This window comes from Carcharodon carcharias, chromosome 16 (assembly GCF_017639515.1).
Source record: "Carcharodon carcharias isolate sCarCar2 chromosome 16, sCarCar2.pri, whole genome shotgun sequence".
In the NCBI taxonomy this organism is placed as follows: Eukaryota; Metazoa; Chordata; class Chondrichthyes; order Lamniformes; family Lamnidae; genus Carcharodon; species Carcharodon carcharias.
Genome location: NC_054482.1, coordinates 8,117,709 through 8,143,054, shown reverse-complemented (window position 1 = coordinate 8,143,054; position 25,346 = coordinate 8,117,709). Strand labels below are relative to the sequence as shown.

Sequence of the window (25,346 nt, the reverse complement as noted above, 5' to 3'; positions counted from 1 at the left end):
CTTGATACTTTTATTTTAAACTTGATGAATCACTTTGCTTCAAAATTCAACATTTAAATGTAGCTCTCTTCTATATCTGTCTTGGAGAACTGATCAAAAATCCTGAAATTTGACAGGAGCAAATATTCTAGTTTGTTTTGCTGCTTTTTCAACATTAGTATCCATTTGGATTATATCTTCTCAACAGGGCAATACACATTCTAGAGATGAAGACCTTTTTTATGACCCTAATGATGACTGGGAAACTGATTTAACGCACTCTTCCTCTTTCTCTAGAAGACGGTGAGTAGCTTTTGAAACGTGTTTCCATGCAGTTCAAAGTTGATTTGAAAACAGCGCATTCTGGATTGGAAGGATATAACATAAGGAAGGTACTAACAAGATGGGAATCATTTTGCTGGTGTCAGTGGCGGGTCATAGTCTTCAGTCTAGGCCACCCTTTTTATTTGAATCAGTATTGCTCCACTGGGCTCTCAAAGCCTTTCTTCCCTTCTTTCCAGTTATGGGTACTGCAATGACTTTGTTCTGTTATTTTTGAATGTAATATATATCAATACCCACATAATTATGAATACATTTGCTGTGGTTTTGGATTTGATGGAAAGCATTTTAAATAAGATAATGCAAAGTGCATTGTGAGCATAATAGATCCGTAATTTCACGTTATCATTCCCAAACAGTGCAACTTGTATTAACCTTTTTTGTAGGCTGAGCTTTCAATTTTTAAAAACAGAGTATAGTGTATTAACTTCAAATGGAAAAATCGGTTTCCTACATGTAGATATTACACTAGCAATATTAAGTTGTATTCAGTACTTATTCTACATGTTCCTAATTTGTATCTATTACATGTGCATTCCTGTCCTATGCCAACCACTACACTTGCTGTTTTGGGTGTTAATTTTTTCTCTATTTTGGATCCAAACGCTTCTCAACCCAAATACAAACAAGTGATGCTCTCTGAGACAGTTTGATAATGGCATTCTTAATTGTGCACTACACTTTGTGTGGAAGTGTGTAACCTATGCCCATCCATATTGTGGACACAACACCACTAAGCTAACAAAACCTAAAATGTTTTTAGTAATAGATTAGAAGTAGATGATGCTTGGTAAATTGTTGTTCCAAGTTTAAAAATTTTAAAAAGCCCTGTTCACAGGTATGTGCCAACTGAAACAGAAGCTAGAGTCCTTCCAAACAGTGTCTTTTATCAGTCAATAGCTGCTTAACTTAGCTTGCAATGTAAATCTGTGAAATATGGAAACAGACTGAGAGAAGATAGATTTTTACATCACATGTTCGTTTTGTATTGTTAAGGCACTGGAATAACCTCTGCTGTAATTCTGCCTTGAACGATTACAGTACCTTTTATGTAAGTTTTGTAGTCCAGATGGAAATGCTGTTGAGGATCAATACAGGTCTTGGTAACGTTTTACCTGTTTAGTGAAGTTTAATAATTGTTTAAAACCACTGCAATAAAATATTTTTACCCTACAATGGAAAATATGTCAAATAACCTCTTTCAATTTGGAAAGAAATGTGCATTTGAGAAGAGCATCCTTCCAAAAAATGTGATCCTTTGTACCTTTTAGGGTTCCGTAGACACAAATCTATGACAATAAAATGCATTGGTCCCTTCTGTGATAGTTATTTGCTGTTATCTTCTGAGGCATTGCCACTTGATACATATTTTTAAATAATCACCATTGTTAGTTTTAAATGACTATTGAATTGTTTGAGATAGAGAGTCTGTATCGTAAAAGCCCATATTCCAGAAAGACCTCATTTGCTACTTAGCAATATTGGAAATAGGTTGTAATGAATGAACGTTCCAGAACATTTAACTATCTCCCCGTTTGAGCATCATGCTTTAATTAACTTCTTGCTCTCTTCAGAAAAAGCGCAATATAGAATGTTCTTTGTAATGAAAATTTACATTGTTTAAATCGCTTTGTTTAAATTTCTCCAAACTGGCACTGTTTGGCTTATGACCTCTAACAGTTCAACTAAATACTATCAGCTGAAATGTAGGAATCAGTTGGTCCTACTTTGGGATAGGAAAGCCTTCGGTTGCTTGGCCTTGGATGTGTCAGCATTGCTCAGTTGATAGGGCCTTGGTTTCTGGATTAGAAGATTGTGTTTTTGAGTTCCACATTCAGGGCTAAGATGTGTAACCTATGCTAAAACTCATCTGAGAGACTGCCGCCTTGTTGGGGCCATCACCCTTCAGATGAGACAAAATACCTGCTAACAGTCGAGGAAAAACACTTTTTTAAAAACCCTGTGGTGATTTTTAAATAGAATTGGCAATTCTCCCAGTGTCATGCCAAAATTTTTCCCTCAGACAGTACCATCTAAACAAAAAAGAATTCATCTCATTGTTTTTGTGTTGTTGGTGATGGAATTGTTTAACACATTTGCTGTCATGACGCTACTGCGTTTGAACAACAATTTACTTTGATATGTTTTACTAATGTCATAAAGCGCCATATTATGTTGAGTTTTTAAAAAATGGCTTTCATTATGCCTTCTTTTCCAACATTGCATATAAAGAAGAAAGAAAGATTTACTTTAGTATAGTGCTTTTGACAACCATTGGATGTGTTGAAGTGCTTTACAGCCAATGAAGTACAGTCATCTTGAATCATGCATGTTAAGTTTATATTTTTGATAAGTGATCAGATTAAAGATGTCATTTAAATATTTAACCAAACAGATGCCATGAAACTTAAATAGCTATCTTGGTATCTATTATGAATAAATACCCCTTCAGGAATATATTCCAACATTCGTAGTTCTACCTGTATTATTATTTAGAATGTGTGAATGCATTGATCAACACTTTGATAATGTAAATGATATAAATGCAGCAACTTGTGATATGTTTGAAAGAACTAAAACTACATGCTTAACGTTTTCATGCTTAACTTTTTCATGCTTAGAAGCAGAAGCTTTTTCAAAAGCAAACGAATGTCTGGGTGTTTGGCAGGAATCCAAGCTTTTAGTGTTCAGAATCTGCAGTCTGCACATCCTACAGGTATCTCCATGCTATACTACTACTAGTGGATATTGTGGATTCAGTGAATTAGTTACCGTTTTATTTTCATAAGCTGCAATGAATACTTGATTTTTTGGCAATTACTTCTGTCAGTCTTCTCTCTCTACCTTGACACTCTTTCTTGTCCTGAAGTAGTAATTCTGCTGAGATATGGTTCCATGGACACTGATTGTACTTTAGTAAGTGCCTGTTCTTTCTGTGGGGTTCGAGATGATGTTGATAGATATTCTATCTGAAGGGCACCACAATCCAAGTTCACCCGTCTGTATATACGCATGACCTGTGGCAGCCATGGATAGTTATCAGGAGTTGATTGCTTGACTGCTTCTAATAGAAAGTGAATGAATGGACCTTGGTCTTTATTTTGCCAGAAATTCCCAGGTTCCTAATTCTTTTTTCCTTCTTCCCTAACTCCTGCATTCATAAGCCAATTTTTATGTCGTCCCAGCTTAGATTGGCTTAGTAAGATGAAACCTAGGACATGGTTTGCAAAGTTTAGCAAACTACTGCCTTAAAATAGGAAATGCTAGATGAAAAAGCAATTGCCTAATTTTTGCTTCCATAATCTCCTAAGGGAATTTGTTCAATAGATTACCCACTTGCTCACTGAAATAATATTTCTGTGGAAGTTTAAATTTAACCCTTTGATTTAAAGTCCCTTACCCCACCTCAAGCAGAAGCCTTGTCCTCTGGCTCCATGATTTTGGACAAGGTAGAACAGCTTGTCATGGTCTACATTACTTTGATCATTTAGAATCTTAAAACCAGATGAACTGTTGGGCAGTGGAAGATTCTGTTGTGGGGGGGGGGGTGTTTTCAACAAAAAATCTTATTTTACTGGGAGGGTGTGTTTTGGTGGGTACTGAAAGTTTGACTTGTTTCAATTTGTGCAGCTACTAAATACATACCTTTTGATTTGAATACTTCTCATACGTGATCTCATTTCTGAAGACTGTAGTAAAGGACAGTAGCTTGTCAACATTAAATGCTTTTATTTCCGTGCAGTTAATATTGCTTTTTTCATTATTTCTATCAGAATTAACACAAATTTGCTATTGAATTGCACAAAGTAATAACGCAAACTTGTTCATGTAGTTCAAATTGTTTTGAGTATGTGCTTTGGAAAGAAAATTAAGTTGTCACCATGGCAACTCTAGATGCCACATTTATCGTCCAAGGCAGCTGCCAGCCTTGTAGAGCTTGAGGCAACACAATAGCTCCTCTGTGACAAGATGAAGAATACTCGTAACCTTTGAATTATTTCTATGAATTTCAAGTTGCGCAGCAGGTGGTTGGTTAAATTTTACCTGCTCCACTGTGCTTCTTGACAGCTGTGAATACTGTCATTGTAAGGTAGATAGGCCTCAAGTAGAAAAAAGCATCGTTTTCCTTAAAGGCTTCATCATAGATTTTCCTAGAAAGACTGTTCGATGTTGTCATTAATGCTGTGTATGATATATAATAGTTCAGCAAAATCAAGAGCTGGGGCAAAATGCATTTATATATACGCTAGGTTTATTGTAGAATTTGTTTTTTGAATCAAGTAAAATTTCTTTTGCATTCACTGGTAAAGCTGGAACCTTGAGTCTTTAAACAGTTAATTAAGTTTTTTTTACTAATGAGATTCTTTTCATTTCGGAACAGATCTACTGAACGTTTCTCAGAGTATATGTTTAACAGGGTCAGAGTCGACACTGCCTGTTGTTTGTAAGGAAATTTTAGGTGCAGCTGTTGATTTTCTGGGAAGAAACCATTTATCACAGGAGAACATTCCTGATAGACTTATCACTGACCTCCTCACCATTCATAAGGGGACAATGGAAATCTCCAAATCCTATGAACAGCTAGATGAAGAAAGTCAAGAAAATTGTAAGTCTGTGATTCTGTTTTTTAAAAAAAATTGCAGATAACTTTTTTTCTCCAGAAAATATTTTGACACTTTTTAGAATTTAGAAAAGGAGAATGCAATTAACTGCATGCTTTCCAATTATGTATGAGACTTTTATTCTGAGAATTGGACAATAAATATGAGCTGATTAGGTCTCCTTAGTGTGGCTTGGAAAGCTTTTTAAATGAGAAAATGAAAGAACCCTGGGAGTCATTGTTCATCACTTATGCTGTTCAATTTATTTGTGCATGATTTCACATTGCGATCTTTCTTAATGACTCACTTTTTTCACTTCTACATAGTGTTCGCCAATAATCAAGCCATGCAGTCTTACTGTGTCAGAGCCACATCAATTTTTGAGAGGGTGACAGTTCTAGTGAAACTGTGGATAGACACTGTCCCGCAAGACACTTGCTTTGGGATAAGTGAAGATGAACTGCTTGGTGAAGTTAGAACATTGGGTAGAAACTTACAACTATTACTGCAGGTATGTAATATTCATTTTCATTATGCCTGTGTGCAAGACAAAATGGCAAAACTTATAACAGGCAGAGAACCAGAGGGCATAGTTTTAAACTGTTTTGCATTGCAAGTCGTTAAGGTTTGGAATGCACTGCCTGGAAGTGTGGTGGAGGCAAGTTCAATTGTGGCATTCAAGAGGACATTGTTTCTATTTAGATAATCATCCAGTGTGCAGGGTTATGGGGAATACATTAAGAACATAAGAAATAGGAACAGGAGTAGATGATTTGGCCCCTCGAGTCTGCTCCACCATTCAATAAGATCATGGCTGATCTGCTTGTGTTTCTATTTCCACATTCCCATCTAACCTAATCTAATTAGAAATTGGCACTAGGTTAAAATGCTCAGGGAGTCAGTGCAGACACGATGGGTTGAATGGCCTCCTACACCATAACAATTCTGTGATTCAAGATTAACATTCAAATTTGTGCCTCCATTTTTTTATTTTCCCCTTGATATAACAGCAGATCCTTAACTAATAGTTCTGGCTGTCCAAGAAATAAATTGTAATGTAGTTTTCACTAGCACATAAAGGTTTTACATCCATGTTGAAAGTATCTTCCACTTGTACTTAAGACAGAGAAGCTAACAAACCAGATAAAGGATACAAGAGGAAGTCTAAAATAGTTGTTTCATCTGTGAGCTACTACACCAGTTTTTATAAATATCTTGATTGGAAAATGAATGGGCTCAATTATACAAGGTGCCGAATTCCCTGCCCACCACCCGCCCTCCTGCCCATACCCCCCAGCCCACACTGGCTAAAAGGATAGGGGGAACACTGGGTACCCTGCAGCCATTTAATGGCTTGACTTGAGGAGGGTCTTCTGCCTCAGAGTTGCTGGCCAATCAGTTTCTCTCCCTCTCTCTATCAGTTCCTCTTAACGTCTTGAATACTTGAGTCACGCCTTAACCTTTTAAATTCCAGAGCATACAAAACATAAAATAGTATTGTTTGAGTCAGTAAACGAGGTTGTGTATATATTGGTTAAAAAATATGTATTTATTCTCTGGCAGAAGGCTGAATGTACAGAGGCACAAAGGGATTTGTGGATTCAGGCTCACAATACATTAAAAGGGCACTTAAGTGAATAGCATGATAAGAAAAGATAATAGAATTTGGCAATATGTTTAAAATCTAAAAATCAAGATGGAATCGAATTGGAGGGCAGCGGAGGAGAGGAGGGCCATAAAAGAAATTGGGTCAAGGACGATCTGATATTTTAAATTCTGTCAGACTAAGTTCCAACTGTTAATTTCACTGAATTGCAATTGTAGACAGGTTTTTTTTTATTATCTGTTATTGCTTTCTAATGTGCTGTTTTCTTGGAACTCTATACTCTACAAGCCAAAAACTGAAACTGTTGGAAATCTCCTTGAGAACTATGCTCAAAATGTTAGCCTGCACATTCTCTTTCCACATACTGAATTACCTGCAATGCACTTCCAGCATTTTCTGTTTTTAGTTTTAGATTTCCAACATATGCAACCGTTTTTCTAGCTGTTGAATAATAAATTTTTTGTAACAGTTTTAAATAAAACTGGGTACTAACAAAGTTTTATTTTAATATATTTTTGACTAGGTGCAAGAGTTCTGAAAACTGGAGGAAGAAAGAGTTGTTAGTGCTTTATTCAATATCTTGTTGCATTCTGATCCCTGTTTGTGTGTTTCCAGGGCTGTGATTCAGACATTTCTTCTATGGTAATGGAAGCTCAGAACAAAATAAGCCAAACAATTAGAAGACTTGTAAAGCACATAGGTCATTTGGCAGCATTCATGAGCATGGAGCTGCATTTTGACGAAGAGAACATTGATGATTCACCCAGTTACAAGGTACTGTGTTTTTCCAGCTTTGAATAAGAAAACATTCCAGGCATTGATAATTCAATGTTTAATGTGAATTTTATTTTTGCTCCATTTTAAAAAAGCTTCGTGTTTTTAAAAAAGGTTAAAATGTGCACATCAGCACTTTGTGAATTGAAGGTACATTTTAAATCTATTATCTCTAAGTACAAAGCAGAAATACTAAAACAATCTAGGACATTCAGTGGATTGTTTGCTAAGTTCATCATGTTTTACTTTCAGCTGAAGGATAGTCAAACCTGTGCCACTCTGCATGCCTCTGATGATCAGCCTGAGGTGTGGTTCTTGTGGGATGAAGGCACTGGAATAGAAGAGCTCAAAATTAACTTTGCTTAAAATAAATTACTAACAGTCCTAAATTCCTGGAATATTCTTAGTTGTGACAGCCCCATTTCAGGCATTGTATAATCTTTAGTCATTTTTATGAGTGGACGTCAAGCTGGTTACCATCTTTTTATATAATATATAATTCGTATAACTGATCTGCCTACTTTTGTTACATTTTCTTTCTCAATGACAAATTCCCAGTGTTATAATCAAGTGTGATTCCCCAGCAAGGATTTGTGTGGCACACTCGCCTTTGAAATCTTCCTGTGATCTATCCTTGGTCCAGTCCTCTTCCTTATCTATCTCTGTGGCATCGTCTGCAGGCACTGGGTCAGCTTCTATATCTGCTTTTAGTTCCCTGTTAGTTGACCCCACAAACTCTCTTTGTAGTGCAAGCAAACTTTTTGACTCTGATGGATGAGTCAAATTCCCTTCTAAACATCTGGAAGACCAGAGCCATTGTTTCGATCCCCGTCATAAATTCCACTCCCTTGATACTGACTCCATCTGTTACCTTGGCACTCGGGACTATATTTCAAACCCCACATCCTAGCTATTGCTGTCTGTTTGCTTCTACCTCCAAAATCACTTGCCTCTACAGCTATCTCATCACCTTTATGTCACCCCTTGTCTTTTTCAATGTCCACTTTGACATTGTCCCATATTCCACCCTTCTTAAACTCCAACTTGTTCAAAACCTGCTCACCCCATCCTGCTGATCGATTTGTCCCCTGAAATGTTTGAATTTAAAATCCTTTCCTTATCTTTAAATCCACCCATGAAAACTTCATCACTGTCTTTGCAGTCTCACTGAGACCTTACATTCCCTCCCACACTCTTCATAGGAACAGGAGTCGGCTATTCAGCTCCTTGTCTGTTCGGGCATTCAAGATCTATACCCCAATTCCGTTTTCCTGCCTTAGCTCCATATGTGTATAGCCCTTTTCTGACAAAAGTCTTATCAATTTTAGTCTTGAAAATTTCAATTTTGGGGAGCAAGTTCCAGATTTCCATTACCCTTTGTCTAGAAAATATGTTTTCTGATTTCTGTCCTAAATGCCTATTCTAATTTTAAGATTATGTACCTTTGTTTGGAATTGCCCACTTGAGGAAATAGTTGATGGAATCTATCATCTCATGGCTTTTATTTTTGAGACAGCCCCTAACTGAAAAGGGAAATTGGGAAAGGAAACTGACCCTCCCAGTTTCTAATAGACCAGAAACTGAGATTGGAAACTAAAACTTCTGGGGAGACAACCTGGTTGAAACCAAATAAAAGGACAGAGCTATCAGAGCTCAGGTGAAGATGATGATCATTGTGGTCCTATACAGGAAAGCTGAAGAGGACAAAGGCTAGATCCAGAAGCTGAGAATAAGCAAATATACAGTTGTTGCAACTGTTTCTTTTACTCGAAGATACCATTTGGATCTACACCATCCAGACTATTGTAAGCAGAGTTTAACTTCTGCAGACACAAGCTATTTTTGGTAAATACCATGCTGTGGAACTTGGGTTGGTTGTGCGTTGCTGTTGGCTGGAAATCCAGCTAAATCCTAGAAGAGGAGGAGCTGAAATTTTTCATGAAGGTGACCAAGTTTTGAAGGACTTTGTGACTGAGATTGAAGACATATATGCTGAGTGGCTTGTCAAGCCAATTCGTAAGATCTGTCTTAGTTGTTTCTGCCATTCAATGTGCAATTTATAGTTTATAAGCAACCAAGATTTGAGTATAGGTGGTTATCCAAGATGGTGTTTAGTGTTTGCTTTGTTTGACTCTTAAAAATTCTTTTGTTTAAATCATGGAATTTTGTGATTTCATTCTTTCAGTAAATAATTGGGATTTTGGATTTCTATTCCCTACAAAAAAAGTTACTGGTCTTGACTAAGACCATAACAATAGTTTCTCGGTACCTGCCAATCAGTCCTCCAACTCTGGGCTTTAGTTCATCCCGTCTGCTCTATCTGAGCATTAATAGCAGAGCCTTCAGCTGTCTTGGCCATAGTCTACAACTGATTCCTAAATACAATCCAGTTCTGCTTTTTTCACTTTGAAAACTTTTAGGCCAAGTTTTCAGTTATATTCCTCAATGGTCTCACCACAGCCTGGCATCCATTCCTTTATCCCTTTATCTCTCCTTACACTAGGTCAGGTGGTCAAGGTGGGGAACTTCTAATTGAAAATTGACTGACTGGGAGAGAAAAGCACAATACAAACAAATAGTGATTGTTGACAGTAGAGAATGATATTGTCCATTACTTCCTAGAAATCTTGATTGCAAGGGGCAACTTTACATTTATATACCTTGCAGAGTAGAATCTGACAGCATTGAACTGTTTCTGTTCCAAAGCAAACTATAATTTCTATGAAATAAAGTTAATTACTGAAAACAACTGTCTAAATAACTGACTTCCAAATAAAAGTTCTCTCTTTTTAATTTGGTACTAAGCTCGGATTATGTTCCAAATGTCTTCACAGAGGAGTGTTATGGCCTGTCTTTTTGAGGGAACAGAATCTGGAATGAAGAGTCTCTTAGATGTTGGCCTAAAAGCAATAAAGGAACACCAGAAATTGCTGCAAAGACCATCAACAAAGACAGAGGTAATCTGACTCTTTAAAACTCGCTATATGGTATGTTAAGTGTGCAAAATATAAAGGCTTGGATTGAGTGACAGATATATTTTTATTTCAATAATTGCTTTTCTTCACATGACTAATATTGATGGCAAAATTCATTTTGAGTTCTGGTACTTTACTTTCATTTCTATGTGACGATTAGGCTTCAGTGCAACAAAATATACTCTATAAACCCACCCACAATATTTCTGAATATATATAGTTCATACTAGATGTCATGTACTAATCTAAGTTTGCACTTTACGTATTAATTTTCAAATGTTGAAAATGTTGCCTTGAATTAATTAACTTGAGTGAGATTTAAAACTCACAACTCACAACTCTTTTGAAGTTGTTACCCTACACAAGATAACAATGTTTAAAAAAAAAGAGAATGGAAATTTGCAAATATGTAATGTCTTATTAAATTGAGTTTTCTTGGTGCTTTACACAATGCATTATTGCACCGATCATGCCACAAAATCTTTGCCCTTTTAGTTTTGCTTCTTTTCCCAAACATTATTGGATTACTGGTGGTGATGCAAAATATAAAGTGACTTTCTAAAATCATTTTAGCAAAACCAAAATTTTAATTATTCATAAGTTTTTATCATGATATGAACCAAGAGAAATATGTTCCATCTTAATCATGATTTATGTGACTAGTCCTACTTTGTTTCAAATAATTTCTATGTGCATGCTGAAATGAATGCAGTTGTTGATTTATTACAACTCCATAACTACTTTACCTGCCTTGTAATTTTCACCACCCTTCTCACACCTATAACTGCTGGTCTATATGTAAATATTTACAATATGAAAGTGTTTGTTTATGCATCCTAAATAGATATAATTTTCCAAAAGTTGTTGTTTGTCATCTTAAATGAGTAGTGTCATGAGATTAACAGAGATCATAAGTGATGAGTAACATCACTGAGTGCCATAAGGTAATCTGCATATCTACCATCACCAGGTAGTGTACATGGCCTTCAGGAAACTGCTTTGTTGCATGGCAACACCGATTTTTTCTCTTGGTAAATACAGGATGGTGAGTGTGAGAGCTCTGAAGAAATTACTGTATGTTAATGGAGTTAAGTGCAAGATGATTTGCATTAAAAGCTTGTTTATTTGGGTGCTGTAATGTTACCTTGTGGCATTGATTCTAGCAATAAGTGATTTCACTCATCACTTCAGATATCTAATTACTCTCATAATGCCATTTGTTTAAGGTGATAAATAGCAGATTTTGGCAAAACCATCTTTTGAAGAGGCATTAAAAATTGCTGCCCTTTCTATACTCCTTCCAGAATGTCTCATCTGATGCTTTGATAAAGTGCCACATCAAAGGTTATTGCAGAAAATAAAAGCTCATAGGAGGTATCCTATTGGCATGGATAGAAGATTGGCCAGCTAACAGGAAGAGGAGAGTAGGCATAAATAGGTCTTTTTCAGGTTGGCTAGATGTAACTAGTGGTGTGTCACAGGGATCAGTGCTGGGACTTCAACTGTTTGCAATTTATATAAATAACTTGGATGAAGGGATGGATGGGATGGTCCCCAATTTGCTGATGACACAAAAATAGGTAGGAAAGTAAGTTGTGAAGAGGACGAAGGGAGACTACAAAAAGATATAGATAGGTTAAGTGAGTAAGCAAAGACCTGGCAAGTAGAATATAATGTGGGAAAATGTGAAATAGTCCATTTTGGCAGGAACAATAAAAGAGAGGCATATTATCTAAAATGGTGAGAGATTGCAGAGCTCAGATGCAGAGGGTTCTAGGTGTCTCAGTGCTTGAATCGCAAAAGGCTAGTATGCAGGCACAGCAAGTAATTAGGAAAGCTAATAGAATGTTATCATTTATTGCGAGGGGAATTGAAAACAAAAGTAGGAAGATTATGCTTCAGTTATGAGACTTGTGAGACTACATCTGGAGTATTGTGTATTGTATTGGTCACCTTATTTAAGGAAGGATGTAAATGCATTGGAAACAGTTCAGAGAATGCTTACCAGACTAATACCTGGAATAGGTGGGTTGTCTTATGAGGAAAGGTTGGACAGGCTCGGCTTGTATTCGCTGGAGTTTAGAAGAGTAAGAGGCAACTTGGTTGAAACATATAAAATCCTGAAGGGACTTGACAGAATAGATGTGGAGAGGACGTTTCCCCTTGTGGGAGAATCTAGAACTAGGGATCACTTTTTTAAATGGGTGACCCTTTATTTTTAAACGGAATTGAGGTGAAATTTTTTCTGTGGGTTGTGGGCCTTTGGAACTATCTGAAAAGGCAATGGAAGCAGAGCCTTTGAATATTTTTAAGACAGAGATGGATAGCTTTTTGGTAAGCAAGGGTGTGATAGGTTATTGGGGTTTGGTGGGATGCAGATTTGAGATTATTATTAGATCAGCCATGATCGTGTTAAGTGGCAGAACAGGCTCAAGGGGTTGAATGGCCTATTCCTGCTCCTTGTTCATATGTTTGTATGTAATGTCCATTTGCTTGCAAGCAAGGCCCTTGTTATCCATCATCTTGTAGATGACTGACCCCATGACCTTGACAGAAACTTACCTCAAGCTTGCCTCTTTTATTGATGCCTCTCCCCTGATTATACCACTCTCCAATTGCTTGCCCAAACCAGTGCAGTGGCCCTTGTCACCAAACCCACCTCCCCCTGCTCTTATTGCGTCTTCTCTTTTGGGTACTTCAGCTTGTTCCATCTTTCTTGCCTTATTTTAAAATTCTTGTCTATTGCACCCCCTCCCCATCCAAGTCCCACACAGTTTCTCACTGAGGTATCCTCATGCCATTCCTTCCTTAAACCTCTGCTCTGAATGATATCTCATCCCCGGGGATTACAACCTCCATCTCAATTAACCTTACACTCTCTTGTAGATACAATGCCCTCCTTTTAACCTCTCGTTCATATAAACTCTTCCGCTCATTCGTGCCCACACTGGAATCTCACATGGCCTCTTTATTCTCCACATGTACCTCACCATTCACATCTCCCATTCCCTTCCAACCCCATTTCCTTCTACATCCAGTCTAATGGGGGGGAAAAAAACACTTCCAAGTTACTTACAGCTGCACTTTTAACAAACTAACCTTTGATTCTCTGTTTGTCATGATTCTTCTGCTACTGATCAGCTCAAGCACTCACCCACTTCTGCCTTTGGATGCCCCGTCCCCTTGCATCCTCCTATCCTGCTCCTTTATCCTGGTACTGTGCCATCTTCATTCCCCTAAATCCAAGGGTGGCAGACTTGAAAGTATTCAGATGAATATAGAAGGCTCAAAGAATAATTGAAGAAGGAAATGAGACAAGCTAAGAAAGTATGAGAAGAGACAGGCAGCTAACATAAAAGGGAATCCAAAAGTCTTCTACAAGCATATAAATAGCAAAAGGGTTGGAAAAGAAGGAATGGGGCTGATTAGGGACCAAAAAGGAGATTTATGCATATTGGCAGGGAACATGGCTGAGGTGTTAAATGAATACTTTAGATCTGTTTTTACCAAGGAATAAGATGCCTGACAGGTCTTGGTGAAAGAAGTGGTAGTTCAGATAATTAAAGTGATTAAAACTGGTAAGGAGGTGGTATTGGGTAGGCTGTCTGTACTGGAAGTTAAAGACACCAGTGCTGGATGAGATGCATCCAAGGATACTGAGGGAAGTGAGAGTGGAAATTGCAGAGAAGGCAGCATAATGGTAATGTCACTAGACTGGCTCATGCCCTGGGGACATGGGTTCAAATCCCACCAGGGCAGCTGGTGGAATTTACATTCCGTTAATAAACCTGGAATGTAAAGCTAGTCTCCGTAATGACAATGACAACTATCACTGATTGTTGTAAAAATCCATCTGGTTCACTCATGTCCTTTTAGGGAAGGATATCTGCCATCTTTACCCTGTCTGGCTGACATGTGATTCCCATAGCAATGTGGTTGACTCTTAACTACCCACTGAAATGGCCTAGCAAGCCCAGCATTTAGGGATGGGACAATAAAAGCTGACCTTGTCAGTGACACCCACGCCCCATAAAAAGAATTTTAAAAAAGCATCCTGGGCTTTCAGGGCATAGAATACAAAAACGAGAATGTTATGTTAAACTTGTATAAAACACTGGTTTGGCCTCAACTGGAGTATTGCATCCAGTTCTGGACACCCCACTTTAGGAAGGATGTGAAGGCATATGAGAGGGTGCAGTAAAGATTCATGAGAATAGTTCCAGTTAGGTGGGTAGATTTGTTTTCCCTTGGGGAAGAGAGGTTGAGGGGAGATTTGATAAAAGTATTCAAAATTATGAGGGGACTGGTCAGGGTTTCACAGAATTTTAATGGCACAGAAGGAGGCCATTCGGCCCATCGTGTCTGCATCAGCTCGCCAAATGAGCATTATGACCTTGTGCTGCCTTTTCCCTGTACACCTGCACATTGTTTCTATTCAAATAATCATCTAATGCCCTCTTGAATGCCTCAACTGAACCTGCCTTCATCACACTTCTAGGCAGTGCACTCCAGAACCCAACCAGTCATTGTGTGAAAAAAAAATTCTCACATCACATTTGCTTCTTTTGCAAATCACTTTAAGTCTGTGCTCTCTCGCTCTTGATCCTTTTATGAACAGGAACAGTTTCTCCCATCTACTCTTTCCGGCCCCATCATGATTTGAACATCTCTATCAAATCTCCTCTTAGCCGCCTTCTCTCCAAGGAAGACAGTCCCAACATCTCCAACCTATCCTTATAGCTAAAGTTTCTCATCCCTGGAACTATTCTTGTAAACCTCTTCAGCACTCCCCAATGTGTTCACATCCTTCCTATAGTGTGGCACCCAGAACTGTAGATAATACTCCAGCTGAGCCCCTATTAATAAAGCCCAGGATACTATATATGCTTTATTAATTGCTCTCTCCAGCTGTCCTGCCACCTTCAATGACCTATGCACATATACACCTAGGTCTTTCTGCTCCTGCACCCCCTTCAAAATTTCGCCCCTTATTTTATATTCTGTCCAGGTTCTTCCTACCAAAATGCATCACCTCACGCTTCTCCGCGTTGATCTTCATCTGCCTCCTATCTGCCCACTCCACCAACTTGTCTATGTCCTCTTGAAGTTCCACACCATCCTCCTCACAGTTCACAACCCTCCCAAGCTTTGTATCATTCGCAAACTTTGAAATTGTTCCCTGCACGCCAAGATTTAGATCATTTATATATATCAGGAAAAGCAAGGGCCCCCAATACTGACCCCTGGGGAACTCCACTTCAAACCTTCCTCCAGCCTGAAAAATATCCATTGACCATTACTCTCTGCTTCCAATTTTTCAGCCAATTTTGTATCCACGTTGCTACTGTCCCTTTTATTCCATGATCAATAACTTATCTCTCAAGTCTGTTGTGTGGCACTGTATCAAATGCCTTTTGAAAGTCCATGTGCACCACATCAACAGCATTAGCCTCATCGACCTTTTCTGTTCTTCAAAAAACTCTAAGTTAGTTAAATGTGATGGGAGGTGGGAGGAAACTGTTGCCATTGGTGGAAGGATCGAGAACAAGAGGGTACAGATTTAAGGTAATTGGCAAAAGAAGCAATGGCAACATGAGGAAAACCTTTTAATGCAGCAAGTTATTAAGATTTGAAATGTGCCCGAATCAGGTGGAGCAGGTTCAATCGAGGCATTCAAGGGAATTGGATTATTATTTGTAAAGGAAGAATGCGCAGGGCTATGGAGAAAGGGCACTCGATAAATTGCTCCTTCAGACTGTCAGCAGAAATGTAGTGGGCCATATGGCATCCTGTGCTGTAATAATTCTGTTTGTAACTGGTTTAGCTATTCGTGGCTAGATTGCTCTGGATCATATCAAGCAATATTGGGCTTTACTCGTCTTGCCCAAAACTGCGCAGATTGTCCTGGAATTGCGCGATAGCCACTTAGTGCTTTCCTTCACTATCATTCACCTCCTTAAACTCTTGACCTTCAAAAAGTATGAGGAGCACATAGACTTGTTAAGATTGAGACCCCCCCTGACTTTGCTGCACCTTCTATTCCCTTGCCTACCAAGTCGAGCATTTCCCAAGATACCCCCTGCCCTAACCTTGAACTTTTTTCTCTAGTTTACCTTTTAACTCTCTTCATGGACACTCCCAAATTATTTTGTCTGAGACTCAGCTCTGACTCTCTCAACCTTATTCTCACTAATCTCTTAACTAATCACCTTCCCATGCTAGTTGATGTTTGGAAACTGATCCTTCTCCCCAGATACTATTCCCCCTTTCTTTCAAATCTTCTGTCAATTCCCCCTCCTCAAAAAAACCCACCCTTGATTGTGCAAACTATTTTCCCTTCTACAAGCTATCTTTACTCTCCAAATCTACAAACATGTTGTCACCTCCCAAATCTGTACTGCCCATCCTGAAACCTTATATTTAAACCTTTCCAGTCAGGCCTCTGTCCCTGCCACACCATTAAAGTGTCCTCGATAGAAGTTACAAATTAAATACTGTGACTAATTGACTGAGGCCTTTTGTACCTGCACACCCTTCCCAACTTGTTGCCTTTGACATGGTGAACTAGAGTGTCCTTTTCCAGCATTTCTCTACCATTTGTTGCTACTTTGCTCGATTCCTCTAACCTATCCGATCGTAGCAAGAGAATCTCCTACATTGCTTCTCTTTCCACTTCCACACCACTATCTTTTGGAAATCTCTCCTTGCAACACACCACTATCATCACCAACCCATCCCCCTTCCCTCTCCCCATCCCCTTATTTGTCATCTACAAGTTGTGCCTTGGCAACACTATCTGAAGACATAAAGGCTGGTTTCACGTTTATGCTGCCGGCACACAGCTCTACCCAATGAGCACTTCTCTCGACCCTGTGACTGTCATTTGGAGTTAATGCATAAATATTGAATCGCCTCTTAAATTTTCACTCATTAACCAAATTAAAATATGGCATTAACCGAACCTAAAATAAAATCTAGGAACAGGAAAGATGATTGGCTCAAAGAGGCTATTGTTTTTCCAGGATCAGCTCCATCTTGCCATATTCCTCAATTTGCTCACCCATGAGAAATGCATATAACTTAATTCCTTCAGCATTGTGGCCTAATTCACTGAATCCATTTTGGGAGTTTCTTTCATAGTCTTAAAAAGTTTGAAATTGGATCGCCTTGAAGCCGCCTCCTTTCCAAAAATAAAAAAAACAACTTCCTTATCCCTCTTGCTATTTCTGATACCAAAAATTATTTTTGTTGCTTCTCTTCAGGCAATAATATCCTGCCCATGATAAGTTGGCAAGAATTGCGCATGGTACTTTATGTAGTCTGAGTACTACTTTATTTTGGTTTGTAGTCTTTCCCTAGGTTGATGCAACCAAGTACCTTATTTGTATTTTTAATGCAGCTAAGTACCGTGCTGAAGCTCACCTAGCCTTAAATCTCTTCCAAATCCACTTGTCATACTATTCTATTTAACATACTCTCCCGCTTTTGTCTCCTTATTTCCATGTTAATTACCTTACACTGAATTCATACTGAGCTGCACTTGACCCATAGCATTTTAATTGCTGTTTACACTCTAATGCAGTGTCCTTTGCAAAAATTGTATCTACTTTTAAGACTAACTTAGCAGTCCTGTCCTAAGTACAATCTTTTAATAATAGAAACTCATTTTGACTTGCAAGGTATTGAATGAAAAATGGCTGTTATTAGGTAGAATCATAGAAGGGTTACAGCACAAAGGAGGTCATTCAGCACTTTGTGTCTGTGATGGTCCACTGAAGGAGCAACTCACCCAATGCGTCATGTCACAAATGTCCCATAACAGCCATTTTGCATTCAGTACCCTCAAGTCAAAATGAATATGAAATATTATTTAAGATATTATGGTTTTAATTTAAAGCTGTGGTCAACTATATTGTTCAGAAATATCTTAGCTCATTATTAACATGATTCATTGAAGTTAAAATTAAATAAATAATAAACCTTAAAACAGCAAGTACATCACAGAAACAGAATAATCAGCCCAATTGGTTCTATGCTAGCATTTATGCTCCCCATGAACTTACCTCACACCGTACTTCATCTAAACTTATCAGCAATGCTTCTATTCTTTTTCTCCTTCGTGTATTTATCTAGCCTCCCCTTAAATGCATTTGTGCTATTTGCCTCACTACTCCTTGTGATAGTGCATTCCATGTTCTTACTATTCTTTGAGTAAACATTTCTCCTGAACTTCTCTTGTATTTATTTGTGACTCTTATATTTATGACCTCTAGTATTGGACTCCCCAACAAGTGGAAATATTTTCTTAATGACGTCTATCAGACCTCCCCCGTGCCTTTTCTTGAGAAAGGACCCGCACTTTGTTAAGCCTTTTTTAAGTATATCCTTTCAGTTCTGGTTTCATCCATGCAATTCTTTTTTTGCACCTTCTCCAATGCCTCCCCTTAATATGAAGAATGGAACTGTGCTTAATACTCCAAGTGTGCTGTAACTATCATTTTTGATTATGTAAGTCCAGGAAATATTAGAGCTCCTGAAATTTAAAAGGAGACAGTTGTTTAATAATATCAGATATGCTGGTTTTGTATAATAAATGCTTAAAAGAATGACCATTTTTCTTTTAACATTGAGGTATTTGAGAGACTAAAGAAGAGGAGCATGGCCCTGTCAGCTTCAATTCAAAACTATCTCATGGAACTGAAAAAGTTGAAGGTAATGATGTGTGCTTACTTTTATGATTGACACTTCTGTTCCATATCATTTTTGGCCCAAAGGAATAAATAGAATATCCTATTGAGTGAAGAACAGAAATATTTGAGTGGCATTTTACTTTGCATGTGAAAGTGTGTTGTCTGTACCACTTAATCAGCAGGAAGCATTGCATAGAAAAAAAGGGAGAAAATGATTGTCAGGGGTGCTTGTGTGTAACATCTCAAGCTCCAGTTTACATACTACTGTTTAATATAGTAACCTTCCTCTAGCTGTGGAAAGTGCTACGCTAATTATGCAAGCATAATTATGCTACACTCTCTTATGCTACACTTTTGTCATTAGTGTCATCAGGTGTGATGATTTAACATCAAAGTGCAGTATAAAATGGCTTGTTAACCAAGTTTGATTTTATTGTTTACAAAGCCACCTGGAGGTAATGATCATGACAAGTAAGGATGAACAATAGCTATTGATTATCATATTATCTATTTTTAATTGTATAAAGTGGGAGGTTGATGAATATGGTTTGTAGATGCATTTGTGTACTTGTCTTGAGCTCTGCTTACAATACCTCAACAATGGGAGAGGGCAGTGAATACATACCCACCCCTCCCCATTGCATTATTGTGAACTAGTAAAACTATTACTTCACTCTTAGGGAAGAATTTTCTCCCCATTGGCGGGGGGCAGGGAGGAAAGTGCAGGAATGGATGTGTGCATGCGTCCTCCACCTCCCCCCCCCCACCAATTAGGCCTGCCCATCGTGACATCTGCCAGGAAGCTGTGCGGGCAGGTGGGGGGGATTCCCCCCAGGGAGATCGGTGCCAAATTCAAAAATGGTTAATGTACAAAATTAAAATTTCCCTGACATGTCCCCTCATGTGACATTGTCACATTAGTTGGGACATGTCCATCACTTTCATTCAAACTTTTATTAAATTTTTAAAAACCTACATGAAACCTCATCCTGCCCGTGGATGAGGTTTCATGCTTTTTCTGAAGCCCGCCAGGGTTCCCGGTCTGCCCATTAACCTTAAGGTTGGGCAGACAGGTCCATTAACTAGTTCAATTAGTTTTTAAATGGCCTCAGTTGGCTGTTGACAGGTCGGCGGGTGCACAGCTGATCCGGCTGTGCCCCCCGCCGACCTGAAAATTGAAATGACGCAGGGTAACATTGGGAGTTCTGCCCGCGTCATTTTATGTGTCGGCAAGCGGGCCCTGCCCCCCCGCTCACTGACCTCAATATCCTGGCCTCAGTGTAGCGTAAAAGTAATATTAATGCACCAGTATTTTCCTATCTTTCTTTTTCTACCTCCCTCTTGGTTTCTTGGTTGTGTGTTGGCCAGGTATTCATTGTTTTTTAAAATCCACTGACAACTTCCAGCCTTTCTATTGCTCTTCAGTAAGTCCAAGCAAAAGAAGTAACTCAACAGCCATAATGAAAGTGAAAGGGCTTGTTATATTTTGTCCTGTTATTTTAAGATAGCTGAATTGGTGTAATATAGATACTGGGATAATTCCACCTTTTCTAGAACTTCCTCCTCTCACCAAAAAACATAAATGTCTTGACTGCACTGCAAAAACAGGAATTGATGGTGCAGTCATACAAGGAAGAACAAGCATGATTTTATTTCACTACTTCAGTTGGTTCGTCCTTAATATGTATTTATATACAATGTTTTTATGGGCAAAGCTAATATTCAATAAGACTTTTTTATATGTTTAAGATCTCTAATGGGAGTATATCCTTTAGTTGAAGGTTTGGAAGTAGGTTATTTATGTTTATTTTAAATGGTTGTATTCTGAAAGCAGCACAACAGACTGAATTGCTGTCCAATATCCAATAATTCGAGCTTCATGGTGGTTTGTTCCGTCAATGCACTTTTTTTTTGAACCATTTGACCAGGAAAGTTAAAAGCAGAATGCTGCAGATGCTGGAAATCAGAAATAAAAATAGTGTTGGAAAAATTCAACAGGCCTGGCAGCATCTCTCGCTCTCCACAGATTGACCAGGAAAGTTGTTGGATGAATTCCCAGCGTGTACTGAGCTAGCTGATTTCAGCTGGAAAGCTATGTAAACCCTAAAGTTAGACTTATTGTCCCCAAGATGGAAAGAAGTGGAAAAATTGTTCAGTCCTGTGCCTGATGATGTTCAATGACTGTGTTAGTGATGTGAAAATATTGGCTGACGTCAGGTTTGAATACAGCCTTGGTGCACTTTTTTTTTTGAATGCTTGCTGTCCAGGCTTTCATGTGAATGGCTTCTTTGATGAAATATACCAGTCCTTGCAAATAGAGTTGGCACTTAATGCGAGTCATTTCTTTCAGCAGAGAAAGGAATTAAAATGGTGGGAAAGGGGGTTGAGTACAGTAACTGCATTAACAGCTTGCTGCAGGTGACATTCCACCAGTACTGGTGTATTACTGCATCTATTTCTAGTGTTGAAAGATGCATATATCAAGCACCACAGTGAAAAGAAAGACTGACTTGCATTTATATAGCGCCTTCATGACCAAAGGACTTCCCAAGGTGCTTTAGAACCAACGAAGTGCATTCAATGTTGTACTGTAAGAAACATGGTAGCCAATTTGCACAAAATACGAACTCGCACAAATGGTAGTGTGATAATGACCAGATAATCTCTTTTGTGATATTGGTTGAAGGATAAATATTGGCAAGCTCCCCTGGTCGTCTTTAAAATACTGCCAAGGGATGTTTTATGTTCATCTGATGGCACAGATGAAGCCTCAGTTTAATGTCTCATCAAAAAGATGGAAGTGTTCCAACTGGTGCAGTACTCCCTCAGCACTGCACTGCAGTGTCAGCATTAATTGTTGTGCTGAAGTTCTGGAATAGGTCTTGAACCCACAACCTTCTGACTCAGACAAGAGTGCAACAACTGAGCTGTGACTGATGGTGCACTTTCTATTAAATGAAATAAAATCTGTAAAGCACTGCTGAGAGTGTAATCTGTCATAAAATTACTTATTAAAAACTTGAAATAGTGAAGTAGTTTTTATTTGGAGAATAACAAATGTGTTTTTCCATTGATGGAAGTTTGGGGTCTGTGAGATATTCATGCCTCGTTATTATGTAGAAGAATAGTTTTGTAAAGTGAACTTGCTGCAATTGTCGGGCAGAGGGGAATACTGAAAAGGATAGTTGTTCTAATCACCATTGAAGCTACTGAGGTTTTAGAGTTTTACTTGAGAAAGTTGAGTGCCAGAACTATTATTTTGAGTTTTCTTTTCATTTTACAATACCATTAGTGGATCTTTCTTTAAATAAAATAACCAAGAAACTTTACAATTTAAGCAATAACTTGTCAATGCAGCAGCAACATTTAGAATGACTGTTTATTCTTTTGTAGCATTTAGCTTCCAATTAGTTAAGTGATCATTAATAAGCAAATTGGTTTAAATATAAATGCCTGTAATCTACTTTTAACTTTAATAAATAATAGAACCATGATTTGTTTGCTACCTTATTTAAAATGCTATAATTTAATCTGACATTACTGAAATTTAAGTTGTTCTGAATCTTTCTATATTAATTTTGTACCCCAATTTGAGCTAAATGAATTCAAATTAATTTTCCAGTTTTAATATAGAATATTCTGAATTGGATAATGCTTATACAATTATATTGTTAGGCTCTTAAGAGCCTTGGATCTATCCATATGTTCCCACCTATTTATTGCAGGTTGAGTGCTCAATGGAAATCTTATCTACACAAGACCAGATTTTGCTATCTCTAACACCACAGTCTCTTTCCTGACTGAGCACAAACAATTTGTAGATTAAGCCAGCACATAGACTATGTGAAATCTGCACTTTATATTGTATTAATTGGAGTCTGTGAAAGGATTAATGATTGAAATCCTTTTTTTTAAATTGCTTGTCAAAATGTCTTTTATCCATGACTCTGTGAATGGATTCTTCTATTTGTCATCAATTAGACCTATTTATTGAGATGTACACAGTATTGTTGCTACGGTAACACAGTTTTGGTGCTGGGAAGTTTAATTTTTTGCAGTAGTTAAACTTGTTTTGGTAACACCATTGCATTCAATTTAAATTGGGAAATTAATGCTTATTCAGCTAGTACATTTGAGGTTGCAAGTCTTTTGGCACTTGGACATGGTGTGCAATAGAAAATGTTTACTGATTTGCAAACCAAGGTTATTAAACACAGAGAAAAGCTGTTTTCTTCCTGGAACAAAGGAATCCACTGGCTACTTATATTGTAATGTGTGATTTATTGAAGTGGGCAGAGAAAAGTGAATAAGTATCTCCTCTCATGGCCAGCTCTTTGTTACCTATGGAAAATACACAAAGCAAACTGTCGAGCTGAAATGTTTATATAAAAGGCACAGGATTACATGTTTATCAGTAGTTATGAAGGACTACTTTTGGCTGTTAAGCTTGTTTAAAAATTTATTGTTCAGTTTATTTTGGTCGCTGCTTGTTCTTTATATCATAATACCAGCTTGTATTGATGCTTGGCTTGAAAGTATAATGCAATTGTACATTAGGTTATGTTTTGGTGACCTTTTATTACCTCTGCCACTGAAGGTGGGTGGAGGTAATGTTTTTGCCCCTGTTAGTTGGTCTGCTTTAAACAAAATATATTTCAAAACCTGATGGACGATTTCAGTGAAACTTAGTACACAGGGTATGGCCCAAGGAAGAACAGTTTTTGGTAAAGATGCAAATTCAGATCCTAGAATTTTTTAAAGGATCCGTTAACATTGAGAGAGAGGGCAAATTGACTTTTTTAAAAGAATGTTGAGTTGTATTATTTAGAAAGTTATTGATTGTTTTAGAATGTTGTGGATTGTCTCAGCAGTGTGATGCAATATGTCACAGCTGTCAATTGTGAGCAAAGTTTTCAGAGCAGATTGTTGGATGTGGATTGGCCTGAAGCCACCTCCATGAGGTGGAAGCTCTTAAGAGAACTTATTTTTTCAACTTTGTAGTAAAAGAGCATCAACAAGACAGGGAAAAGCATCAGGAAGAGCTCTGTAATTGTCGTAACATTGAGTTAACACAGTGTGATGGAGGTATGCACTCTACTGAGTGTCCTCTTCACTTGAGTGGAATTGTATTCAAATTGACATTTAATGTAAAGAATTTGGCATAAAATTTCACTCAGTACAAGTTTGTACCTGAGGAATTTGTATTAATTTTATGGCAATTTTCTTTCCTGGTTTACCAGTCTTTGTTATGCTAATAATTGAAGTTTCCCATTATCAGTGCTGCATCAATGTGTTGCCTGTATCTGCTGGAGGCCTTTTTAAACCATGAGACTGCAACTTTATTCATAAAATAGTTCTGTGTATATACCATACAAATGATACCAGTCCTAACAAGATCTATTGAGCCTGGTTTCTGTCTGTACTGGCAGAAATGTACAAATTATAATCATAGAACCACAGAAATTTGCAGCACAGGAGTTGATCATGGAACAATACGGAATTCGGTCCATCCTTGCTCTGCCAGCTCTTGAATAAATTCATTCACTATATAGCGTTAGGTAGAAATTACAATAACTGTTGGCTGAAGCAGCCCTTGTTGGTATTTGTCCTCCACTCTATCCCATATAATCCGCCCTGTTCCCTTATCCCTTTATCCCTTATCCTTTAACAATCTATCCTATCCTTGAATTACAAAACCCTATCCAAAAATTACAATATTTTTCTTGCTGGCTCTTAACTCTATCCCAGGATATCTTTATTTTACCATCCATTCTTTTTTTACCTTCCTGACTCTCCTGAGAATGTTAGGAAGTTCATGGTCCTGTCCAAATTTAATTCTTCTAGTAATGGGCGTAGATTCTAATTTACTTAGCTCTGTGTACATATGAAGACTAATATAAAATGAAAAGCAGCAAATATTGGAAATCCAAAACAAGAACTAAATTTATAACAGGTCAGTTAGTATCTGAAGGAGCAAGTTTGTTTGGGTGTGACTCTTTCTGACGAAGGGTCATACTTGAATGCTAATGTTAGTATCTCTTTTAGATGCTGACTAATATGTGGTGCATTCCTATCAGTCAGATCATGCAGTGGTATTTGGGGTTGGTGTATTTTGTGCGTTTTTCTTTTTACTGAACTTTTAGCATCATTTTTGGTTTTTTTTATTTGTCATTTTCTTCCACCACACAACTAAGAGTAATAATAGCAAACTCCAATTGTTCATTCAAGAGTGCTGCAACCTTTGCAGTTGCTGCTTATTCAGCAAGGTAAGGTAATGGTCAGATAATTTTGTGTGAATGTGCTGAAGGGAAATCATCTATTTAAATGCTGATCAGAAGTTGGCACCATCACCTATTATTGAGCCATTAATTTGAGGCAC

The 25,346-nt window shown here is 37.9% G+C and overlaps 1 protein-coding gene across 3 annotated transcripts in view; it reads left to right on the top strand.

Moving 5' to 3' along the window:
• The window catches only part of kif14 (kinesin family member 14), a 93,566-nt gene that overhangs the window by 62,955 nt on the left and 5,265 nt on the right, over positions 1-25,346 (top strand). For all 3 annotated transcript variants that reach the window (XM_041208949.1, XM_041208951.1, XM_041208948.1), the window contains 7 exons: positions 188-282; positions 2,943-3,037; positions 4,703-4,927; positions 5,249-5,433; positions 7,144-7,302; positions 10,137-10,259; positions 18,909-18,989. In XM_041208949.1, the coding sequence (XP_041064883.1) occupies positions 188-282; positions 2,943-3,037; positions 4,703-4,927; positions 5,249-5,433; positions 7,144-7,302; positions 10,137-10,259; positions 18,909-18,989 (963 nt within the window). The remainder of the gene's footprint in view (positions 1-187; positions 283-2,942; positions 3,038-4,702; positions 4,928-5,248; positions 5,434-7,143; positions 7,303-10,136; positions 10,260-18,908; positions 18,990-25,346) is intronic.